At 44.7% G+C, this 22,910-nt stretch overlaps 1 protein-coding gene across 1 annotated transcript in view; it reads left to right on the top strand.

Moving 5' to 3' along the window:
- The window catches only part of LOC147113478 (inactive carboxypeptidase-like protein X2), a 294,748-nt gene that overhangs the window by 97,402 nt on the left and 174,436 nt on the right, over positions 1–22,910 (top strand). Inside the window, exon 4 of the mRNA XM_085994619.1 lies at positions 6,920–7,059. Coding sequence (XP_085850745.1) covers positions 6,920–7,059 — 140 coding nt within the window. The remainder of the gene's footprint in view (positions 1–6,919; positions 7,060–22,910) is intronic.

Here is a 22,910-nt window from a genome sequence, read left to right as displayed (position 1 = left end):
ACGAATCATGGATGCTTTCAGCTCAGAGAAATTACATGTCTGTGCTTTCAGTTTCAGATCAGTCAAAAAGCTATCAAAAGTCTCATTTTGCTGCTGTGTCCGAGAATGGAAGATGTACCTCTCATAGGTTTCATTCTTTTTGGGAGAACAATATGTATCAAACTTCTTTAGCACATCGTCTAATTTTTCTCTGTTCTCCTCTGGATTAAATACAAATGTATTAAATACCTCTATCGCCTGTGGGCCTGCAACCGTGAGCAGCAACGCTATTTTCCTTGCGTCTGGCTTCGTACCGTACCCGATGGCAGCAATGTAGAGTTCGAATTGTTGTTTAAAAGTCTGCCAATTGTAGTCAACATTTCCTGTGAGTTTCAAATGCTCTGGTGGCTTCAAATTCTCCATGTCGCATTGCACAATATTCAGCAGATCTTACCAATCCTGGTACCATGTTCTGTTCTTTAATAACTGGTCGTTTTTATTAAGAACAGCTAGCTTTTGCTAGACACTTTATTGAGCACATGTGGACTAGGTACAGTATCTGTAGAGGCCTCCATCTTGACTGCTGCCTTGTGGGTAGCCTAGTGCATCGTGGGTAGCCCACTCTTATATACATACAGCACCACCTAGTGTACCATTCCAGAATGACAGGTTACTGATCATTACAGGGACCTGAGTAGGACTGGAACAAAGAATGTTCCACATATCCCACAAAAAGGCAGGCATAGCTAGGACCCATGTGGGTTCCCATAGCAACACCTTTAATTTGGAGGAAGTGAGTGGAGTCAAAGGAGAAGTTGTTCAATGTGAGAACAAGTTCAGCCAGGCGGAGGAAGGTGGTGGTGGATGGGGACTGGTTGGGCCTCTGTTCAAGGAAGAAGCGGAGCGCCCTCAGGCCGTCCTGGTGGGGGATGGAGGTGTAGAGGGATTGGACATCCATAGTGAAATGGAGATGGTTGGGGCCAGGAAACTGGAAACTGTTAAAGTGGCGGAGGGCGTCGGAAGAGTTGCGGATGTAGGTGGAAACAGACTGGACAAGGGGAGAAAAAATAGAGTCGAGAAAGGAAGCACTCAGTTCTGTGGGGCAAGAACAAGCTGAAATGATGGGTCCACCAGGGCAGTCCTGTTTGTGGATCTTTGGGAAGGAGGTAACATTCACTTTTTGTTGTACTTAGCAGCATACAGGCCTTCATAGCATGCTGCTGGCGAGCTGTGGGTTTCAAGCGGACGCCCCACTGCAGCTTACCAGTTCTGGTAGGGTGGAAAATTGGGCCGCTCCCATGTAGACCGGGCGGCAAGTCATCACTAAGAGGAGAGGGTGATCCTGGGGGATGGAACCATGAATGGGCCAGTAACAGGCCAGAGTCTTTGGGGCTCAGGAAGACTTCTCCTTATCGTGGACCCACCGAAAAACAAATTGAAAGCTTCCTGGACCGCTTTTTGAGTGACCTCCACCTTTAAGAACCACTGGTTAGGCAGCTCACTGCCTGGTACAACTGGATGGAATGGGCATGGCACAAATTCCAATCAGGGTCCTAGAACCGGCATAGGACCCCAATTTGCATAATTAAGCAGGACCATAATTTGCATAATTAAGCAGCGTCCCGCCTGTTTCAGGTGAGCAGGCTGCTTGCCCACTTACAGGCCCATCTGAAAACTGGGCCTTGGGTGTTAACGGGTTGGCAAGGTGCCCGCTCTGGCAATTTTCAAGGCTTTTCAGGCCAGAAACAAGCAGCCAGCAGTAGAAGATCGCCCCCCCGCCCCTTGAATTGTTGTTGGGATAGCGTTCCATGTTTGCCAGTCGCCCTCTGGTACCTTGCGCACATGGTCATTCTTCATGTGTTAGCCTAAACAGTGAGTTTCAGCAGGCTGTTTGACTGTCGTGACATCACAGCTGCTTCTGAGCCTGTCCCCCCCCCAACTATGTATGATGATGAGGAGCAGAAATCCTGGCTGATTTTCCATTCTCTATTACTGGGCCATGGAGACCAAATATAGCTGCCCCAACTGACCAGGGATCAAACCTGGGACTCTCGAGCTTGCATGGCTCAGCTACTCAGTGCCTTGACCAGCTGAAGCATTGGGGAATACTTCTCTTACTGATACACAATAATGTTGTTTTACATCACCATTACTCTGCATCCACCAACAGTTTGATATTTTTAATTATAATATGAATAATATGAAATAAAATCAGCATGATTCATTACTTTATTTCATAAACCTGATAATTGAGATCTGAGCTTTATATCAAACAACAGACTGAGGATACAGAAACAAATAATTGTCTACACATTATATGGTCATTTATAATTATATTAATATACATAATAATAATTGGTTTCTTACAAAGTAGCTACCCATTTTTGCTTTGTCAATTAAATGGACAGAACAAATATGCAATAATTAATTTCATACTTATTTGAGAATTTTAGCTGTTGAAAATATTCTGCATTGAAACCATAAAGCTCGATAATTTCACCGAATAAGCAGAGACGTTAATTATAGTTTAAAGCTGTGCTGTGGCAGATCACTGTAATGAACACCACATACACAGGCTTGCAATGCAACTTGAAAACTATGCACGGAATTTATGTGTGGATAGAAATACAACACATGGGCTTTTAAAATTCTTCTTACTTAAACAGACAACTAAGTATTTTTTATGCATAATCACTTCAAATAATGTTAACTTTGTGTTAACCACATAACTCAGACTTGTAAAAAATCTTAAATATGTTGGATATTATATCCTTGAATCTTTGATTTGGCATAAACATTGTGGTGTTGCAGCCACAGATATATTACATTTCTTTACACGTCATACATTTTAATGTCAAATTGAGGAAATCCAAATAGAGCAGAACTCAGCTGCTGCATCCGCAAGGTTGTTTTTCAACAGCCTATAGCAAATGGCAATCCTGTCAGACAGTTTGCCCTGAGCCTGGACTGCAAAGATTTGATTTAGTTAATAGTCTCTCATGTCACTAGGTGAAATCAAATTGTGCCCAACAGTGTGGAAAGAAATCATGATTTTTCCTTAATTATTTTGAACATAAAGTTCTATATGTCCTTGTGCTGTTGGGACTGAGGTGGGTTAGGACTTTGACCGACCATGAGGTCATGGTGCCGACCCTGCTGTTAATTGCAGGTAACTTAAATTATACAGAGGTGTGCGGGCTGTCTACATAGACGGGAGTTAGGCCTTTAAGAAAAAAAGAACTTGCATTTATATAGCGCTTTTCACAACCTCAGGATGCCCCAAAATGCCTTATAGCCAATTGAGTACTTTTTCAAAGTGTAGTCACTATTATAATTCAGGAAATGAGGCAGCCAGTTTGCACACAGCAAGGTTCCACAAACAGCAATGAGGTAATGACCAGATCATCTGTTTTTAGGTGTTGGTTGAGGGATAAATATCAGCTAGGATACCAGGGAGAACGCCCCTGCTTTTCTGTGATATAGTGCAATGGGATCATTTACGTCCATCTTTGAGGGCAGACAGGGCCTTAGTTTAACATCTCATCTGAAAGATGGCACCTCCAGTAGTGCAGCACTCCCTCAGTACTGCACTGGAGTGTCAGTCTAGATTTTGTGCTCAAGTGGGACTGGAGTGGGACTACGAACCCATAACCTTCTCACTTGCAAATGTGAGTGCTACCAACTGAGCCAGAGCTGACACTAATGGTCCCTGAATGGCTGGTGCGGGTGGCTGTAGCTGGAGGGACAGAGAGCTGGACCTGCATGACCTCCCAATGGAGATATGAGCAAGACGGACAGGACTTTTGGGGCCAGGGTTCAGAGACCAGGAATGTGGTACACACACTATGGATGCAGGTGGCTATGACACTGAGTGTCACCTCCTTCAATCCCAGGACTCCATTGTGTGCAGAGGGAAGTTTATTGGCCTCACCAGAGCTGCCAAGATGAACTGCCTGCTCCCCTGCTCCTTCCTTGCAGTCTCTTTATCTGTGTGGCTCTCCTTCATTCATTACCTTCACACTGCCAGATGTGTTAGAGCTGCAAGTGGGATTGGACAGTCAGGAGGCTCTACAGAAGTCAACCCCTGGGTCTAGACCCTATGGACTCAAACCTGTGGGTCTTGTTCTTAAAACAAGGATGTTGGAGCATCATACTGACATGACACTGAGGACCATCTCAGAGGACCTGAGACAGATGGCAGGGGTCATCCTCAGTGCCAATGTAAGATAAGCTGATGGTGGAACCATGAACATCTGCAGTCTTCCCCCTGACAGAGAGGCCCCCTGACCAGTCAGTGCATCCAGCGTGGATGCCCTTGTACTTTGGCCTTCAGGGCTTGGGAGCCCTTTAGAGACAACAATGAAAAAATGCTTCTGAGGTGTTTGTGGTAACATCTGTCAGCGTCTGGAGGATCTAACTGATGCTATCATGTCTGTCCTCCTGCTGATCAGTGGGCACTCAGATCTCGAATCCAGCACAATTGGCGTGAATAAACTCTGCTTTCATAATGTCTTTCTTTCTCTGGGACTTTTCCAGCCAGATCCATCAAATACCTGCTCATGTTGGTGGCAGGATACAGAACCAGGGTCTCCATTCAACTGCTGTGGTGATGCAGCCTGCTAAAGAGTCCTCTCAGGACACAGAAGCATAAAGATGAATGCCCTATTGGTCCCAAGAGGCTCACGATGCAGCCAGCATCACTGGCATCCCTCACCCTCTCGTAACACCTTGGTCTACCAGGATGAGAACCACACAGAGTGTCAGCTGTGGCTCAGGGGGTAGCACATTCGCCTGTGAGTCAGGAGGTTGTAGGCTCAAGTCCCACCCTATGGTACTTGCGCACATAAATTTAGGCTGACACTCCAGCGCAGTGCTGAGGGGGTGCTGCACTGTTGGAGTGTGCTGTCTTATCGGATGAGACGTTAAACCAAGTCTGCTCTCACCTGGACGTAAAAAATCCCACAGCACTATTTCGAAGAAGAGCAGAGGAGTTAGCCCCGGTGTCTTGACCAAATGTTTATCCCTCAATCAACATAACTAAAACAGTTTATCTGGTCATTATCACATTGCTCTTTGTGGGAGCTTGCAGTGTGCAAATTGGCTGCTGTGTTTCCCACATTAAAACAGTGACTACACTTCAAAAGTACTTAATTGGCTATAACGTGCTTTTGTGGCGTCCGGTGGTTGTGAAAGGCGCTATATAAAATGCAAGTCTTTTTTTTTCTTTCACATAGGGGATAGGCATGGTAGTAAAAATGAAGCACCTGTTGTAAATATATTTCTGCATAGTAAAATCATGAGCCTCATGACTTTATGCTAATCAGGGACCTATTATGCAGAAAGGTGCCCAAAGCATTTTTTTTATGGCCTACTGTGCAGACCGCCCACTCAGAGGCCCTCCAAGATAAGGAAATAGAAATATCTTTGTGGGGCGAGGAGGAGTAGGCATGCTCCTCCAGATGCTGTAAAAATAGTTTGGTCTGCTGTCGCCTCAGGCTCCCCCACTTCCAGGTTCCCGAAGCCCAACCCCTGATGACCTACCTCGCTGCCGACTGGGCTTTATCTGGGCCGCCCAGTATTGGGCCAGCCCAAACCCAATGAACTGCTTCTGGGTGCCGATTTGGGTCAGGCAGCTCGCTGGCTCCATTTAAATGAGGCCCAGCCGTTAAAATGGGTTGGATTTCCCGCTGTACTTCCCGGTCGATCAGCCCTCATGTTCTGCCGGCTCACCGCCCGGGAGTTAAAATTCCCTCTCTAATATAGCCCATTTTTATCTGTACAACCAGGTAGAAAATTACATAATCACTAATAGTAACATTACATTTGACAAGCGCAACCAGTGGTTAAAATTTACATATATCAGCAGTGGTTCAAGAAGGCGGCTCACCACCACCTTCTCAAGGGCAGCTACAGATGGGCAATAAATGCCAGCCTTGCCAACGACTCCTACATCCCATGAATGAATAAAAACATATATATGTATATACAGCAAATTTGCTTATGTCAGTACTTATCCCATTTTATCTAAATGCATCATGCCTTTCTTCTGTACTATAAATATATGTTTGGACAGGATAAATTCAATTAGAATGAAAAGACAAAAGCATTTTTATTTATTTTAAAATTAGAACTTCATTGTATTACAATTGCTAAATGTTTGGAAATTTTGACCTAGAAATTTGTTCACACGTGCCCATTTTACAGGTGTAAAATGGATGGCGAAGCATCCAATATGGCGGTTAGTGTGTACCGCCCGCCATATTGGTAAAGGCTCTAGTATAAGCATTCGGGATGCACGCATGAAACAGACGTTAGGTCCATTTGCATACACAAATAGGAGGCCCAAAGCATGTTTTAGGACTCCTTCCCGAAATTGGGCTGTCCTGAATGTAGGTTGTGCCAGGCCTACTGCGTTCAGGATAACCAGGTCTACCTGTGACCTAACCAGCAGCCCTTAAAAGAGGCTGCTACCAAAAAGGTAAATTTTATAAAAATAGACTTACTTGAATGTGGAGCCGGGAGGAGCAGTAATGTTCCTCCCGGCTCCACAGCAGGCCTGAAGATTGTTACCAGCCCCTTCACAGCCCTCTCTCAATGCCCTCCATGGCCTAGGTCAACACTATCCAATTCTATTTTCAAAGTTCTACATTAGAATTTTACTTGGGGTGGGAAATTGTCCAAAAGGATCAGTAATTAATTTTTTTTTTTGTAACTGGATGGGATTTAATGATTGGAGAATAATTAAATGCAGCTAATGATCTCATAGCTATTATATCGATTGTTGCTGGCAGGAGTTCTTTGATTTTTGTATCTGTAGCAGTTCAGTGGTGAGATGTCATTTAAGTTATTGTCTGTCATTATTATTTGCACTCTGAAACTGAAGGGAGTTTGAGCAAATTAGCACTAATAACACTTAGGCTGTGCCTTTTCCTACCCACAGGCTGGCATCTTTGAAGACGACTTCTATGACGGAGCTTGGTGTGCTGGTAGGAACGATTATTCACAATGGTTTGAAGTGGACGCGAGAAGACTAACTAAATTCACTGGAGTTATAACACAAGGAAGAAACTCACTTTGGTCGTAAGTAATACTATCAGCCTTGGCACAAAAAATGTTTCAAGACAAAACAGCATTTACTTCTGTAAACAATGAGATTGAAGCAAAGGTTTTGGGGCCTAAAGTTAGATATGTAATAAACATTCTTTTTGTTATCACATCTAGATATGTAAATAAGAAGTCAGGATTATAGTTGTGTTTCACTTAAGGTTAAAAAAATGTTCTATCTTTCTATTCTCTACAATGTAAAACATTGAAGTTCAAGGAAATAAAAAGTCGTTTTTCTTCAATTCTTCACAGGCACGTTTTCTTCATGTCACTCGTAAGTCCAGCCGATAGCTCCCACCTTTTTACTTTAATAGCTCCACACTTAGTCTTTCTTTATCGTTCACATTCTTGGCCTCATTATCTGCTCTGATCTCAAACAGAACTCCCACATCGCATCCATTGCTAAAGTTGCCTCCGACAAGCTTAGTTTCTTCTTTTGTACCAAACGCTTTTTTCCTCACTAATTCTTAACTGTTCACAAGGCCTAAATCCATCTAAGATTTGAATACTGCTGTCATATCTAAGGGCCTCTTTTAACACTTCCCTCATAGTCTTGGACAGCATTCAAGAAGAAAGCTTGATATCTACCTGATAGATAATCCCTCTCCCACCTCCATCACAACTTTGTTGTCTTTCTGTATTTTATTGATACTACTACAGTTGGTGCTGTTGTGAACTTTCCTCTCTTCCTCCTAAGCTCGTAATACACAGCACTGCAACATCTTCATCCTCCCTGGCCCTCGTAAAACCTTTAGAATTTAAAAACCTTCGCTTTGGTGTCATCTATTTGCCACTTATTAGTTTGTCTTCTTTTTCTCCATGCTATTTTTAAAATTTTCAGCCTTGTTCTTCCATAAGAACATAAGAAATAAGAGCAGGAGTAGGCCATATGGCCCCTCGAGCCTGCTCCGCTATTCAATAAGATCATGGCTAACCGTCGACCTCAACTCCACTTTCCCACCTGATCTCCATATCCCTTGATTCCCCGAGAGTCCAAAAATCTATCTATCTCAGTCTTGAATATACTCAAAGACTCAGCATGCACAGCCCTCTGGGGCAGAGAATTCCAAAGACTCACAACCCTCTGAGTGAAGAAATTCCTCCTCATTTCAGTCTTAAATGGCCTACCCCTTATCCTGAGACTATGCCCCCTAGTTCTAGACACTCCAGCATCTACCCTGTCAATCCCCTTCAGAATCTTATACAATAGCAAAATAATGCGGATGCTGGAAATCTGAAATAACAACAGAAAATGCTGGAAAAACTCAGCAGGCCAGGCAGCATCCGTGCAGAGAGAAACAGAGCCCAGACCTGAAACGTTAACTCTGTTTCTCCCTTCAGAATCTTGTATGTTTCAACGAGATCACCTCTCATTCTTCTAAACTCCAGAGAGTATAGGCCCATTCTACACAATCTCTCATCGTAGGACAGCCCTCTCATCCCAGGAATCAATCTAGTGAACCTTCGTTGCACCGCCTCCAAGGCAAGTATATCCTTCCTTAGATAAGGAGACCAAAACTGCACACAGTACTCCAGGTGTGGTCTCAACAAGGCCCTCTACAATTGTAGCAAGACTTCCTTACTCTTATACTCCCACCCCCTTGTAATAAAGGCCAATATGCCATTTGCCTTCCTTATTGCTTGCTGTACCTGTATGCTAGCTTTCTCTGTTTCTTGCACGAGGACACTCAAATCTCTCTGAACACCAACATTTGAAAGTTTCTCACCATTTAAAAAAGATTCTGTTTTTCTATTCTTCCTACCAAAGTGAATAACCTCACATTTCCCTACATTATACTCCATCTGCCCCCTTACTGTCCAGTCACTTAGTCTATCTATATCCCTTTGCAGACTCTTTGGGCTCGAATTTCCAAGCCCCGTGGAGGCAGGTTTGGAGGCGGGAGTGGTGGGAAAATTGCAGAATTGGGGGGCACGAACCCATCCCGCCCCCAACCCGCCTCCGTGCCAATGTCCCAGGAGGTGGGTATCTGACCTGTGCTGGGAGCCGCCTCCCCAAGGCGGGAAGGGGATTAGTGCCAATTAACTGCCTGTTAACAGGTAGTTAACAGGCAGATTTTGCCTAATCCCTATTTTTAGCCCTGAAGTGTGGGCTTCCCGACGGCTCCGAACCACACCAAGTTAGCAAGGCGGACCGCCGGTCTGCAGGGGTTGGAGAGGTCGAGATGTCCATTGTGCAGGTGAGTGATGGGTGCATGTGTGCAGAGGTAAGTGTGTGAGGTATGTGTAAAGTGTTTTAATAAGTTTTACTTACCTTTACTTTCTCCTGCAGGCTTCCTTCCTTCAGGTCTCGGGAGTCCCTCATCTCATCGGCACAGAAAGCAGAATGGCCGCTGAAATGTCAAAATCTGCAGCATTCTGCTTTCTGGTCTGGAGAGATCTCTAACTGAGTCTTGACAGATGAAATGTCAATCACTGATGCCACCAGTTACCAGGTATCCCTTAATTGGCCTGCTGAGCCCGCTGGGCGGGCTTAACAAGGTCAATCAAGGGAAAATCGCGTGGGTTGGCCACAAGTCGATGGAGGCGGGACTACAACCCAAAAAGTGGGAGTCCCGCCTCCATCACGTCCCTATTGACAAAATCCAGCCCTTTGTGTTCTCCTCACAGCTTACTGTCCCACCTAGCTTTGTATCATCAGCAAACTTGGATACATTACACTCGGTCCCTTCATCTAGGTCATTAATATAGATTGTAAATAGCTGAGGCCCCAACACTGATTCTTGTGGCACCCCACTAGTTATAGCCTGCCACCCTTAGCCATCTTCTTTCTATTCTGTAAACCTTAATCTTTTAAAATCTTTCCTCATAGCAATTCCCTTTACACTAGAGATCAATCTTTTTCAATATTCTCTACCTTTTCTAATTGAATTGTAGCCTAGAAAAATACTCATGGCCGTATGAATAGACTAGCACTCCATGGGGATAAGTTTAACTTCTGGTGATGGTTTAAAATGGACTATATATCAGATTGGCTGGCCATTATACAGCCCGCCTTCCTTTCCATTGAATGAGCAGCCAATCCCATAGTGCCTGCCTTACACCATTGCTAAAAGTTAAACGTACGTCCTATATGTTAATATAGCATTTCATTGTCCATTGTGAATGAGTTATTAAACCGAGGGCCTGTCCACCTGCTCCAGTAGATGTGACAGATCCCGTGGCACTACTAAAAGGGCAGGAAGTTCTCCTGGTGCCCTGACCAACACTTCTACCTCATATATTAGCACAAAAACAGTTTAACTGTTCATTCATTCATTTACCATTTGTGGGACCTTGCTGTGCACATATTGGTTGCTGCATTTGCCTACATAACAATGAATGTGTTTCCAAAAGCAATAAATTGGCCACCAAACATTTGTAATGTTTTGTAGGATGTGATATGGTGCTATATAAATGAAAATTCTTCCTTTCTAGGACCCTTTCTTTCTCTCCCGGTGCTAATTTAATTCCAATCATTGTATACTTATTTTGTTAATCAACTCACTAGAATTTGCTAATTAAGTCTTTAATGTGTTAATCAGTTAATATTAGCAACAACAAAAACATAAAAATGGCTGTTTTGCTAAAGTTAATGGAAGTGTTAAATCACTTTTGCACGGTGGCATAGTGGTTAGCACTGTTGCCTCACAGCGCCAGGGACCCGGGTTCAAATCCGGCCTCGGGCGACTGTCTGTGTGGAGTTTGCACATTCTCCCTGTGTCTGTGTGGGTTTCCTCCGGGTGCTCCGGTTTCCTCCCACAGTCCAAAGATGTGCGGGTTAGGTTGATTTGGCTATGATAAATTGACCCTTAGTGTTAGGGGATTAAATACGTGGGGTTACGGGGATAGGGTGGGATATGTGTCGGTGCAGGCTCGATGGGCCGAAATGGCCTCTATCTGCACTGTGGGGATTCTGTGATTCTGTGTGATTATAATACTCAGAAAAATACAGGAGCAATCTCTGTGGATACCTCAGTGGATTCGTAACACGTAGCTAGCTGCTTGGGTTGTGTATTCTCAAGTGGAACATACTCCATTTCCCAGGCAAACCTCAGACTGTTCCATTTTTAGCCACTGAAGCTGCCTTCTACCCTGAAGCAGGGTTTGAAAGGTAGATGTCGCAAGCACTCAGCACCAGCTGACGGGATGAATGGTTTGAAGCAATGCGTCAACTAACAATTGACAATGCACTGTTCTGAGAAAAGTATAACTGCTTCTCCACAAAATGATCAAAGGGCTGTGAATGAATAATTTGGGCTTTTGTGGTGCCTGAGGAAATGGTGAGTGAAGGACTAAAATTCCTCTGTTCTTTTTAGCACTCTGGTTAATATGATTACATTAAATTTCTATGTGTGATGCTTTAATAAAACTAATTACCAATTTATTTTAAACAGGATAATAACTTTGTTAAAATGGTGCACCCAGGAATTTGATGCAAATAGATTAGTTAGTGTCCTAAAAATAGCACATAAAGAAACTTCAGCCCCAGGTGTCGTATGTTGTTTAGTTATTGCAATATTTGAGTTTCCAGATACTATGAGAATTTCCATTTTATGGGAGCCCATGTTTAAAATCCAATGGGAAAAAACATTTAAAAACAGATTTTTCCAAATAACTGATGGAAATACAAAATTCCCTCTCTGTGCTCCCCAGTTTCACCTTCCAACACTGCCTTCTCACCCCGGAATTCTCCACCATGCTTCATACTTTTCATTAGCTTGTCCCTTGTGTCTGTTTGCTGTTGTTCTTTTGTACATCACATAAGTTAAGTGAACAGGGGGTCACTTCCACTCCACTGGAGCAGGCCAGTCATTTATTGAGGGTGCAATTTGGAAGTGGTTAGCTTTCAGGATTGGAAATTTCTTTCCAATTATACTCCGTAGAATGATTGGGGATTGCTTTTGCCTATAGCCTCTAGACCAGCTAGTTGTTTGGGTTTCAACTGCCCGCTATAGTACTGAGCCACACAAACCAGGAATGTGCCACAATGATTCTTATCTTGTGCTTCGTTAGCTGATCTCTGCCAGAGCAGCAACAGGGATATATATCACAATTAACCAGGGGCTAGAAAAGGGAAAAAATTGTGAGCGTTCCCATTCTCAATCACTATCCTTGTGAGGACAAAGTCAGGCTGTGCTGTGGTGCCCTCCACAGTTAAATAGCTGGTGACACTCACTGGCAAAAGCTCACAAATGAAGAGTGGCCACTTGGGTGAGGTACTGGAACTGGTCGGGTGCCATTTGCAGAATTGCATTTCCACCTTTAGGAAAAGATGGGAGAAAATAGGAAAATAAACATCATAAATAATGTTTTAGTTTAATGTGGCCTCTGTAACAAAGAGTTATTTAAAAAAAAATTACGTTCACCTAAATTGTTAGATGGGGCAATCAAACCTAGGCAGCCTTGGGCTCTCCTTGGGAATAGAATTATAAAGCGACTCGCCGACCTGCACTTGTTGCTGAGTTATAGAGATTGTGACCTAGAAATTTGATTTCACTATGCCCGTTTTTCAGCTGCTAAATGGATTCATAAGTCACCAATATAGTGGGCAAGAAGCACTCATTTTGAACCGGAGCTGCGTCGGCCACCATATTAGATCGAGCTTCTCCAGAGCGCATGCTGAAGGTGGTGGAGGTATGAACAGAGAGTAAGAGAATATCATTCTTACCTTGACAACTCTGGTGAGGTCATTGAACTTTTTGCGACATTGCAACCATAACCTTGGAGCTAAGCTCCTGGCATTGACCTCCTCAGCGACCTCTTCCCACTGGTGGCGGAGTTATTGCCTGGAGACTTACTGCCACCTGGGGGGGGGGAGGAGGATCTTCCTCCTCCTGCCCACTGCTTGTACAGGGCCTCCAAGGCAGCATCGGAGAAGCTGGGTGCCCAACCTGTAGGTCTACAAGCCATTTCTCTTCTTCTGTACCTCCCCTTTAAGAAGTGCAGGCTGCCTTTAAGTGGCATCAGAAACGTCCGATATCTAGCCTCCATAACAGGCATGCAACTAATGAGTAGCGTGGGTAGAGTTGGCTTCACGCCAGACTCATGATAATGAGGAAGCAGCACGAATATTACATATTGCCTGGGACAGAGGTGACCCACCTTCTTTGCCCCTGTTTGTCCATCCAGGTTGAAAATTACTCCCACTCTTTCATTGCGCCTAAGCCACACAGCTCAGTTTTCTTGATAGTGGAGGTGGCAGCTGAGGATCAGCAAACAGATGTTGAAGTATCCAGGCTGTTAGAGAAACGAAGACGTGGAATTATATATCATCTTTCATAAGCTCAGGATGTTCCAAAGCACTTCACAGCCAATGAAGTACTTTTGAAGTGTAGTCACTGTTGGAATGTAGGAAACGTGGCAGCCAATTTGCACACAGCAAGCTCCCACAAACAGCAATGTGATAATGACCAGATAATCTGTTTAAGTGATGTTGGTTGAGGGATAAATGAACTCCCCTGCTCTTCTTCGTATAGTGCCACGGGATCCTTTACGTCCACCTGAGAGAGCAGGCTGGGGGAGGGCCTCAGCTTTATGTCTCACGTGCAGCACTCCCTCAGTACTGCACTGGAGTGCCAGCCTAGATTATGTGCTCAAGTCCCTAGAGCGAGACTTGAACCCACAACCTTCTGACTCGGAGGCGAGAGTGATACCAACTGAGCCACAGCTTTGTCAGGCGCCGTGGGTGCAGAGGATAACTGATTGAGGGAAACTCACTGCACATGTACAGAAGAACTGAACAGTGGTGACTCGCAGGTCGATTTGGAGTGATGTGCGCTGTTTGAAGTCCTGCTGATTTCAAGCATGGGCAGTCTACACGTGGGATCCAGGCATTGACTATGGACGGTTATTTACACTCTTGCAACCCAGTTTTCAAGTTGCAAAGGAATGTTCCAGGATAACATCCAAGAATGGTCTTATTCTTATGTACTTGAGTGAAAAAATATCCCCCATCTAATTTAAAATGAAAATTCTGAGTTCAAATTCCTTGTTGTGCCATGCTTGCCCTCCTAATTAAGGTTGCTATTTTTATGTTATTTCTGAAGCTGGGTACTGAAAGTTTTGTTGCTTGGCCTTGGCTCCCAGCATCTCCCTCTCCCACTCTCTGCTTTCAATAGAATAGTGCGGGTGAGTGAAGGAAACCAGACCAAGGGAAGAAATGTCATGGTTCAGTGCCCCAGCTTGAAGAAAAGAGTGGTCACAATACAGTCAGCTTAGTGAGAACTTTCTTTTAAAGAAACTAGACTCATCATGGGTGTATTTTCTACACAGATGATCAAAGATAAATCCGCTGTAAAGCCTTATCCTGAAATATTCTTTGAAGCTACTTTTCATTGGTGATGGGTTTTCTTTCAAACTAATTAAATTTCAATTTATTCAAATAGTAATGGATGCCTAAAAGGACTGTAAACTATTAATTAAAGGGCTAATTTGAATGGATCACATACTCCCCCCTCTGTTTGACTTGCTGCAGTGGTTGCTAGGCTGAAGAGATGGTACAAAGGATGTGTTTTCTTGAATGCAGAACCTGCTGTGATCAGGCTTGAATAGAGAAGTAAGTTTGCTTCTAACTTTACAATTGCCTGTAATATCCTGCATCCAAAATATATACAGCACCGCAGAAGAAATCCAGTGCAAGAGAAAGTGCCATTACTAATTGGCTGAAATTTCCTCCAAATAAATATTAGGAAGGCCAAAGCCATTGTCTTCTGCCCCCACCACAAACTCTGTTCCCTAGCCACCGATTCTATCCCCTCCCTGGCCATTATCTCAGGAGGAACCAGACTATTCGCAACCTTGGCATCCTATTTGACCCTTAGTTGAGTTTCCGATCACATATCCTCTCCATCACAAAGACCGCCTACTTCCACCTCCATATCATCGCTCATCTCCATCCCTGCTTCAGCCTACCTGTTGCTGAAACCCTTATTCATACCTCCAAACTTTTCTATTCCAATGCTCTCCTGGCCATCTTCCCATCTTCCACCCTCCATAAACGTAAGGTCATCCAAACCTCTGCTGCTCATTTCCTGACTCGCACCAAATCTCGTTTACCCATTATCCCGGTGCTCGCTGACCTACATTGGCTCAAGGTCCACCAACGCGTCAAGTTTAAAATTCTCATCTGCATATTCACCCCTCAACATCTCTGTAATTCCCTTCAGCCATACAACCCTCCGAGAACTCTGTGTTCCTCCAACTCTGGCCTCTTATACAATCCCCACTTCCTTTGCCCCACCATTGGTGGCCGTGCCTTGAACTGTCTGGGCCTTAGGCACTGGAATTCCCAACCCTAACCTCTACGCCTCTGCTTATTTTATATCCCTAGCATTTTTTTAAATTGTTGTTAATTTTTTTTGGTCCCTGTGGAGGGGTAATTTTAATTTCTGTATAGAAACATAGAAACTAGGAGCAGGAGTAGGCCATTCGGCCACTCGGGCCTGTTCTGCCATTTAATGAGATCATGGCTGATCATCCAAATTCAGTACCCTGTCCCTGCTTTCTCCCCATATCCCTTGATCCCTTTAGCCTTAAGAAATATATCTAACTCCTTCTTGAATATATTTAATGAATTGGCCTCAACTGCCTTCTGTGGTAGAGAATTCCACAGGTTCACTACTCTCTGGGTGAAGAAATTCCTCCTCATCTCAGTCCGAAATGGCTTACGCCTTATCCTTAGACTGTGAGCCCTGGCTCTGGACTCCCCCACCATCGGGAACATCCTTCCTGCATCTAGCCTGTCTAGTCCTGTTAGAAATTTATAAGTTTCAATGAGAACCCCTCTCATTCTTCTAAACGCTAGTGAATATAAGCCTAATCGACCCAAACTCTCCTCATACATCATTCCTGCCATTCCAGGTATCAGTCTGGTGAATCTTCGCTGCACTCTCTCCATGGCAAGAATATCCTTCCTCAGATAAGGCGACCAAAACTTCACACAATACTCAAGGTGTGGTCTCACCAAGGCCCGTTACAACTGCAGCAAGACATCCTTACTCCTGTACTTGAATCCTCTCGTTATGAAGGCCAACATACCATTTGCCTTCTTAACCGCCTGCTGCACCTGCATGCTTACCTTCAGCGACTGGTGCTCAAGGACACCCAGGTCTTGTTGCACTTCCCCTTCTCCCAATCTATTGCCATTCAGATAATAATATGCCTTCCTGTTTTTGCCACCGAAGTGGATAACCTCGCATTTATCCACATTATACTGCATCTGCCATGCATCTGCCCAATTACCCAACCTGTCCAAATCATACTGGAGTTTCATCTGTAAACTTGGATATATTACATCTAGTTCCCTCATCTAGATCATTAATATATATTGTGAATATCTGGGGTCCTAGCACCGATCCCTGCGGTACCCCACTAGTCACTGCCTGCCACTCGGAAAAAGACCCATTTATTCCAACTCTTTGCTTCCTGTCTGCCAACCAGTTCTCTATCCAAGTCAGTACCTTACCCCCAATCTCATGTGCTTTAACTTTGCACGCTAATCTCTTATGCGGGACCTTATCGAAAGCCTTCTGAAAGTCCAAATACACCACATCCACTGGTTTTCCCTTATCTATTCCACCAGTTACATCCTCAAAAAATTCCAGTAGATTAGTCAAGCATGATTTACCTTTTGTAAATCTATGTTGACTTTGTCCGATCCTGTCACTGTTTTCCAAGTGCTCTGCTATTACATCTTTTCTAATGGACTCTATCATTTTCCCCACTACCGATGTCAGACTTACCGGTCTATAATTCCCCGTTTTCTCTCTACCACCTTTTTTAAATAGTGGGGTTACATTAGCTACCCTCTAATCCATGGGAACTGTTCCAGAGTCTATAGAATTTTGGAAGATGACCAGCAATGCATCTACTATTTCTAGGGTCACTTCCTTACGTACCCTAGGCTGTAGATTATCAGGCACTGGGGATTTATCGGCCATCAATCCCGTCAATTTCCCTAACACCATTTCCCTACAAATACTGATTTCATTCAATTCCTCCCTTTCATCAGACCCTATGTTCCCCGACATCTCTGAGAGGTTATTTGTGACCTCCTTTGTGAAGACAGAACCAAAGCATGTATTTAATTGGTCTGCCATTTCTTTCTTCCCCATGTAAATTCCCTTGATTCTGACTGCAAGGGACCTATGCTTGACTTCACCAATCTTTTTCTCTTCACATATCTATAGAAGCTTTTAGTCAGTTTTTATGTTCCCTGCAAGCTTACTCTAATAATCTGTTTTCCCCCTCTTAATTAATCCCTTTGTCCTCTTTTGCTGAATCCTAAACTGCTCCCAATCCTCAGGTTTGCTGCTTTTTCTGGCCAAATTATATGTCCTCTCCTTGGATCTTATGCTATCCCTAATTTCCCTTGTTAGCCACGGTTGAGTCACCTTTTTTGTTTTATTTTTATGCCAAACAGGGATGAACAAATTCTGTAGTTCATCCATGCAATCTTTAAATGTTGCCATTGCCTATCCACCGTCAACCCTTTAAGTAACGTTCCCCAATCCATCCTAGCCAACTCGTGCCTCATACCATCGTAGTTTCCTTTATTTAAATTCAGGACCGTAGTCTCCGAGTCAACTTCTTCACTCTCCATTTTAATGAAGAATTGTATCATATTATGATTGCTCCTCCCCAAGGGACCTTGCACAACAAGATTGCTAATTAATTCTTTCTCATTACATAATACCCATTCTAAGATGGCCTGATCTCTATTTGGTTCCTCAACATATTGGTCCAGGAAACCATCCTGTATACACTCTAGGAATTCCTCCTCCACAGTATTGTTACTAATTTGGTTAGCCCAAACTATATGTAGATTAAAGTCACCCATGATAACTGCTGTGCCCTTATTGCACGCGTCTCTAATTTCCCATTTAATGCCATCCCCAACCTCAGCATTACTGTTCGGGGGTCTGTATACAACGCCTACTAACATTTTCTGCCCCTTGGCATTACTCAGCTCTGCCCATACAGATTCTACATAATCAGAGCTAATATCCTTCCTTACTATTGTGTTAATCTCCTCTTTAACCAGCAATGCTACCCCACCTCCTTTTTCCTTTTTTCCTGTCCTTCCTGAATATTGAATACCCCTGGATGTTGAATTCCCAGACTTGGTCATCCTGGAGCCATGTCTTCATAATCCCAATTATATCATATCCGTTTACATCTATTTGTGCAGCTAATTCATCCACTTTATTACGAATGCTCCTCGCATTAAGACACAAAGCCTTCAGTCTTGATTTTTTAACACTCTTAGTCCTTTTAGAATTATTATTTACTGAGGCCATGTTTGATTTACACCCTTGATTTCTCTGCCTTCCACTTTTGCTTTTCTCTATCCTGTCTTTTGTTTCTATCCTTGCTTCCCTTTCCTCTGTCACCCTGCACAGGTACCCAAACCCCTGCCATTTTAATTTAAACCCTCCCCAACAGCACTAGCAAACACTCCCCCTAGGAAATCGGTTCCGGTCCCGCCCAGGTTCAAACCGTCCTGTTTGCACTGGTCCCACCTCCCCCAGAACCGGTTCCAATGTCCCAGGAATTTGAATCCCTCCCCGTTGCACCATCTATTCATCCGAAATATCCTTCCATTTCTACTCTGACTAGCACGTGGCACTGGTAGCAATCCTGAGATTACTACCTTTGAGGTCCTATTTTTAAATTTACCTCCTAACTCCCTATATTCAGCTTTTAGGACCTCATCCCCTTTTTTACCTATATCGTTGGTACCTATATGCACCATGACTACTGGCTGTTCACCCTCCCCCTCCAGAATGCCCTGCAGCCGCTCCGAGACATCCTTGACCCTTGCACCAGGGAGGCAACATACCATCCTGGAGTCTCGTTTGTGGCCGCAGAAACGCCTAACTATTCCCCTTACAATAGAACCCCCTATCACTATAGCTCTCCCGCTTTTTTTCCTCCCGTTCTGTGCAGCGGGACCACCTATGGTGCCAGGAAGTTGGCTGCTGCTGCCTTCCCCCAATAAGCCATGCCCCTCAACAATATCCAAAGTGGTATATCTGTTTGAAAGGGGGATGGCCACACGAGACCCCTGCACTAGCTGACTGCACCTACTACTCTGCCTGGTGGTCACCCATTCCCTTCCTGCCTGTGCATCCTTTACCTGTGGTGTGACCAACTCCCTAAACATGCTGTCCACAATGTGCTCAGTATCATGAATGCTCCAGTATGTATCCATTCGCAGCTCCAGCGCTGCAGTGCGGTCTGTCAGTAGCTGCGGCTGGATACACTTCCCACACACATGGTCGCCAGGGACACAGGAAGTGTCCCTTATTTCCCACATAGTGCTGGAGGAGCATGCCATGGGACCGAGCTGTGCTGCCATGACTTACCCTTTAATTAATTCAAATTAAATTAAATCAAATCAATACCACTAATTACCCTACAATTAAATGATATACTCAAGGGTCCTTGTTTACCAGCACTCCCCGCTACACAACAGGGACCCTAGAAACTATAAACCACAAAAATTAAGTTTGGAAATAAGCGAGAAAGAGAGAAATACTCACCAACCAATCACTTACCTGCTTTCTGGTGATGTCACACTTCGATTACTTTTTACTTCTTTCTCTCCTCTCGCTAAATCTGTGCCTCTCGCAGGTCCACCGCTCAGCTCCAGTCCCGGGCCTCCTCTCCGCGCTCTTTTTATCCTCCTCTCACTGACTCTGTGCCTCTCGCAGGTCCACCGCTCAGCTCCAGTCCCAGGCCTCCTCTCTGCGCTCTTTTTATCCTCCTCTCACTGACTCTGTGCCTCTCGCAGGTCCACCGCTCAGCTCCAGTCCCAGGCCTCCTCTCCGCGCTCTTTTTATCCTCCTCTCACTGACTCTGTGCCTCTCGCAGGTCCACCGCTCAGCTCCAGTCCCAGGCCTCCTCTCCGCGCTCTTTTTATCCTCCTCTCACTGACTCTGTGCCTCTCGCAGGTCCACCGCTCAGCTCCAGTCCCAGGCCTCCTCTCCGCGCTCTTTTTATCCTCCTCTCACTGACTCTGTGCCTCTCGCAGGTCCACCGCTCAGCTCCAGTCCCAGGCCTCCTCTCCGCGCTCTTTTTATCCTCCTCTCACTGACTCTGTGCCTCTCGCAGGTCCACCGCTCAGTTCCAGTCCCAGGCCTCCTCTCCGCGCTCTTTTTATCCTCCTCTCACTGACTCTGTGCCTCTCGCAGTTCCGCTGCTCAGCTCCAGTTAGCCCAATCTATATGTAGATTAAACTCACCCATGATAACTGCTGTGCCCTTATTGTACGTGTCTCTACTTTCCCATTTAATGCCATTCCCAACCTCAGCATTACTGTTTCGGGGTATGTATACAACTCCCACTAACGTTTTCTGCCCCTTGGTATTTCTCAGCTCTGCCCATACAGATTCCACATCATCAGAGCTAATATCCTTCCTTTCTATTGTGTTAATCTCCTCTTTAACCAGCAATGCTACCCCACCTGCTTTTCCTTTTTTCCTGTCCTTCCTGAATATTGAATACCCCTGGATGTTGAATTCCCAGCCTTGGTCAGCCTGGAGCCATGTCTCCATAATCCCAATTATATCATATCCGTTTACATCTATTTGCGCAGCTAATTCATCCACCTTATTACGAATGCTCCTCGCATTAAGACACAAAGCCTTCAGGCTTGATTTTTTAACACTCTTAGTCCTTTTAGAATTATGATTTACTGCGGCCCTGTTTGATTTACACCCTTGATTCCTCTGCCTTCCACTATTGCTTTTCTCCTTCCTGTACTTTGTTTCTATCCTTGCTTCCCTTTCCTCTGTCTCCCTGCACAGGTTCCCAACCCCCTGCCATTTTAATTTAAACCCTCCCCAACAGCACTAGCAAACACTCCCCCTAGGACATCGGTCCCGGTCCCAGTCCTGCCCAGGTGCAAACCGTCCAGTTTGTACTGGTCCCACCTCCCCCAGAACTGGTTCCAATGTCCCAGGAATTTGGTACCTGACAGTCCAGAAATTAATACCTTTGTCAAGAGTGCCATAATTGGCATTGTTGAATTAAATTTACATCAAAAAATACACTAAAATATTTAATTAATTTCACACATGTGTGAAGGCACTGTGCATGCACCTAAAACAGTTTGGGGCTTTTTGCGGTGATAGTGGAAGTGTGGACAGACAATACAGGCCCCACTTCATCACGCTTGTATTCAGTGAAAACTCTGGGGTATTCGCGGGTGATATTAGAAGAGAAAGCAAGCAGCAAGGGACATACATTGCTGTGGATGCAGACAATGCGTACTACAAAATGACATGGCATTTTGGGATGACTCAAAGGACAGACGAGGTAACGCTGGACACACTGATTTCTGTCAACTAATGCTGAGCCACAGACACAAGGCTGCTTACTGTTGGCCTAAAACTGTGATGGTTGGCATGTATGCTGATGCCCACTTGGGAGCCATGTGTGACTAATTGCACTAAAGGGAATAATGCAATCCAGTGAAACCTGTGTGTCCTGTTCCGATCATGGGCTAGAAATTCATTATAGCCCAGGAATGGGCAGTATCTTTAGAAAAGTTTGAGAATTAGCGCCAGGCGCTAATGCTTTAGACTGCATGCAAAATTCATTCTCACTGCTCAATGAAATGATTGGGGCGCTGAATCAAGTCCTAAAGGCCTAGCTCAGTGGTGTTACACTCAAAAGGTGGGCCAATATCGGGTGCAGTCTAATCTCAACTTATCATAGGCTTTTCCCAATACTTAAAGGGGAGGTTCATTGATACAGCAGTACCTCATTCTCAGCATTGCTGGCTGTGCAGCTGCCTCAGCAAGGAGAAGCACAACAAGGAGAAGGAGCCGGAGGACTGAAGCAGGTGTGTTCATGGCAGATCTACCTCAGTCGGGTGGTCAGGGTAATTGAATGCTTCAGCAAATGCTACATATCACCATCTGAACCATAAGCTTCACACACTGCCCAAAGCACCACACCCCCAGCACTCACCCACCAACAATCTCTACCTACCATCACTCACACCCACATCTCACGCCTTGCACACAATGACAGCTATTCAACTATGGCAGGCGCAAGGGTCATTAGTTATTAGAGTGAATGTGATATGTTTATGCATAAATTTATTAATGGAGTTTGCAATATTTTGTGGTCCAGGAGGATGCTGTGATATGGCATGACACGGGGATGGTATGATGGGCATGTGGTGAGCAAAAGGAATCTGGGGTTTAAGTCATCCTGCTGAGAGCCCTGATGTCCCTCCTCATTCCTCTGTGCACATGTTCCCATATTTCTGGTTGCCTGCACTCCCTCCATCATAGATCCTGGAGGGCAAGGTGACACGCAAGTACAGCCCCCATTAATGTTGCCAAGTGTAGCGGTTTGAATCTTTGAACAATAAATGTAGGCAATTTGCAGTTGCCAGAACACTGCTGATAAAAAGAACTTTGAACTTACTCATGCAAACTAATCCACTAGCTGAAACTGACAAGAGACCACAGAAACTAACCTGCCCTGACAGCTGTGAGTGATTAATGTGAATGCCTTTAAATAACATCCCTGGATCTGGCGTCCTGCAGCTGTGTGCCTCCTCTCCTTGTTGCTGTCTGCTCGAGGCACAAAGGTAAGTGTCAATAATGAATTTGGTAGATCTGGCACCCAGTGAGCGTTGCACACTTACTGACGTCACGATCTGCCTGGAGTTGAAGTCCCCGGCGGTACCTCGTACCGGAGGCACAATGCGGTGTCCGGATTTGCTGTGTGATGCTGGATTCGGCTCTCCCCAGCGCTACTGCATCAGCGCCCCGTTAGCACCCCCTGCAGACGCTAACGAGAGGCGCTAA

This window comes from Somniosus microcephalus, chromosome 8 (genome assembly GCF_052327205.1).
Source record: "Somniosus microcephalus isolate GS21.2 chromosome 8, FLI_Smic_1.0, whole genome shotgun sequence".
Lineage (NCBI taxonomy): Eukaryota > Metazoa > Chordata > Chondrichthyes > Squaliformes > Somniosidae > Somniosus > Somniosus microcephalus.
The sequence above is the reverse complement of the archived record's forward strand: the minus strand, read 5'-3'. Positions and strand labels throughout refer to the sequence as shown.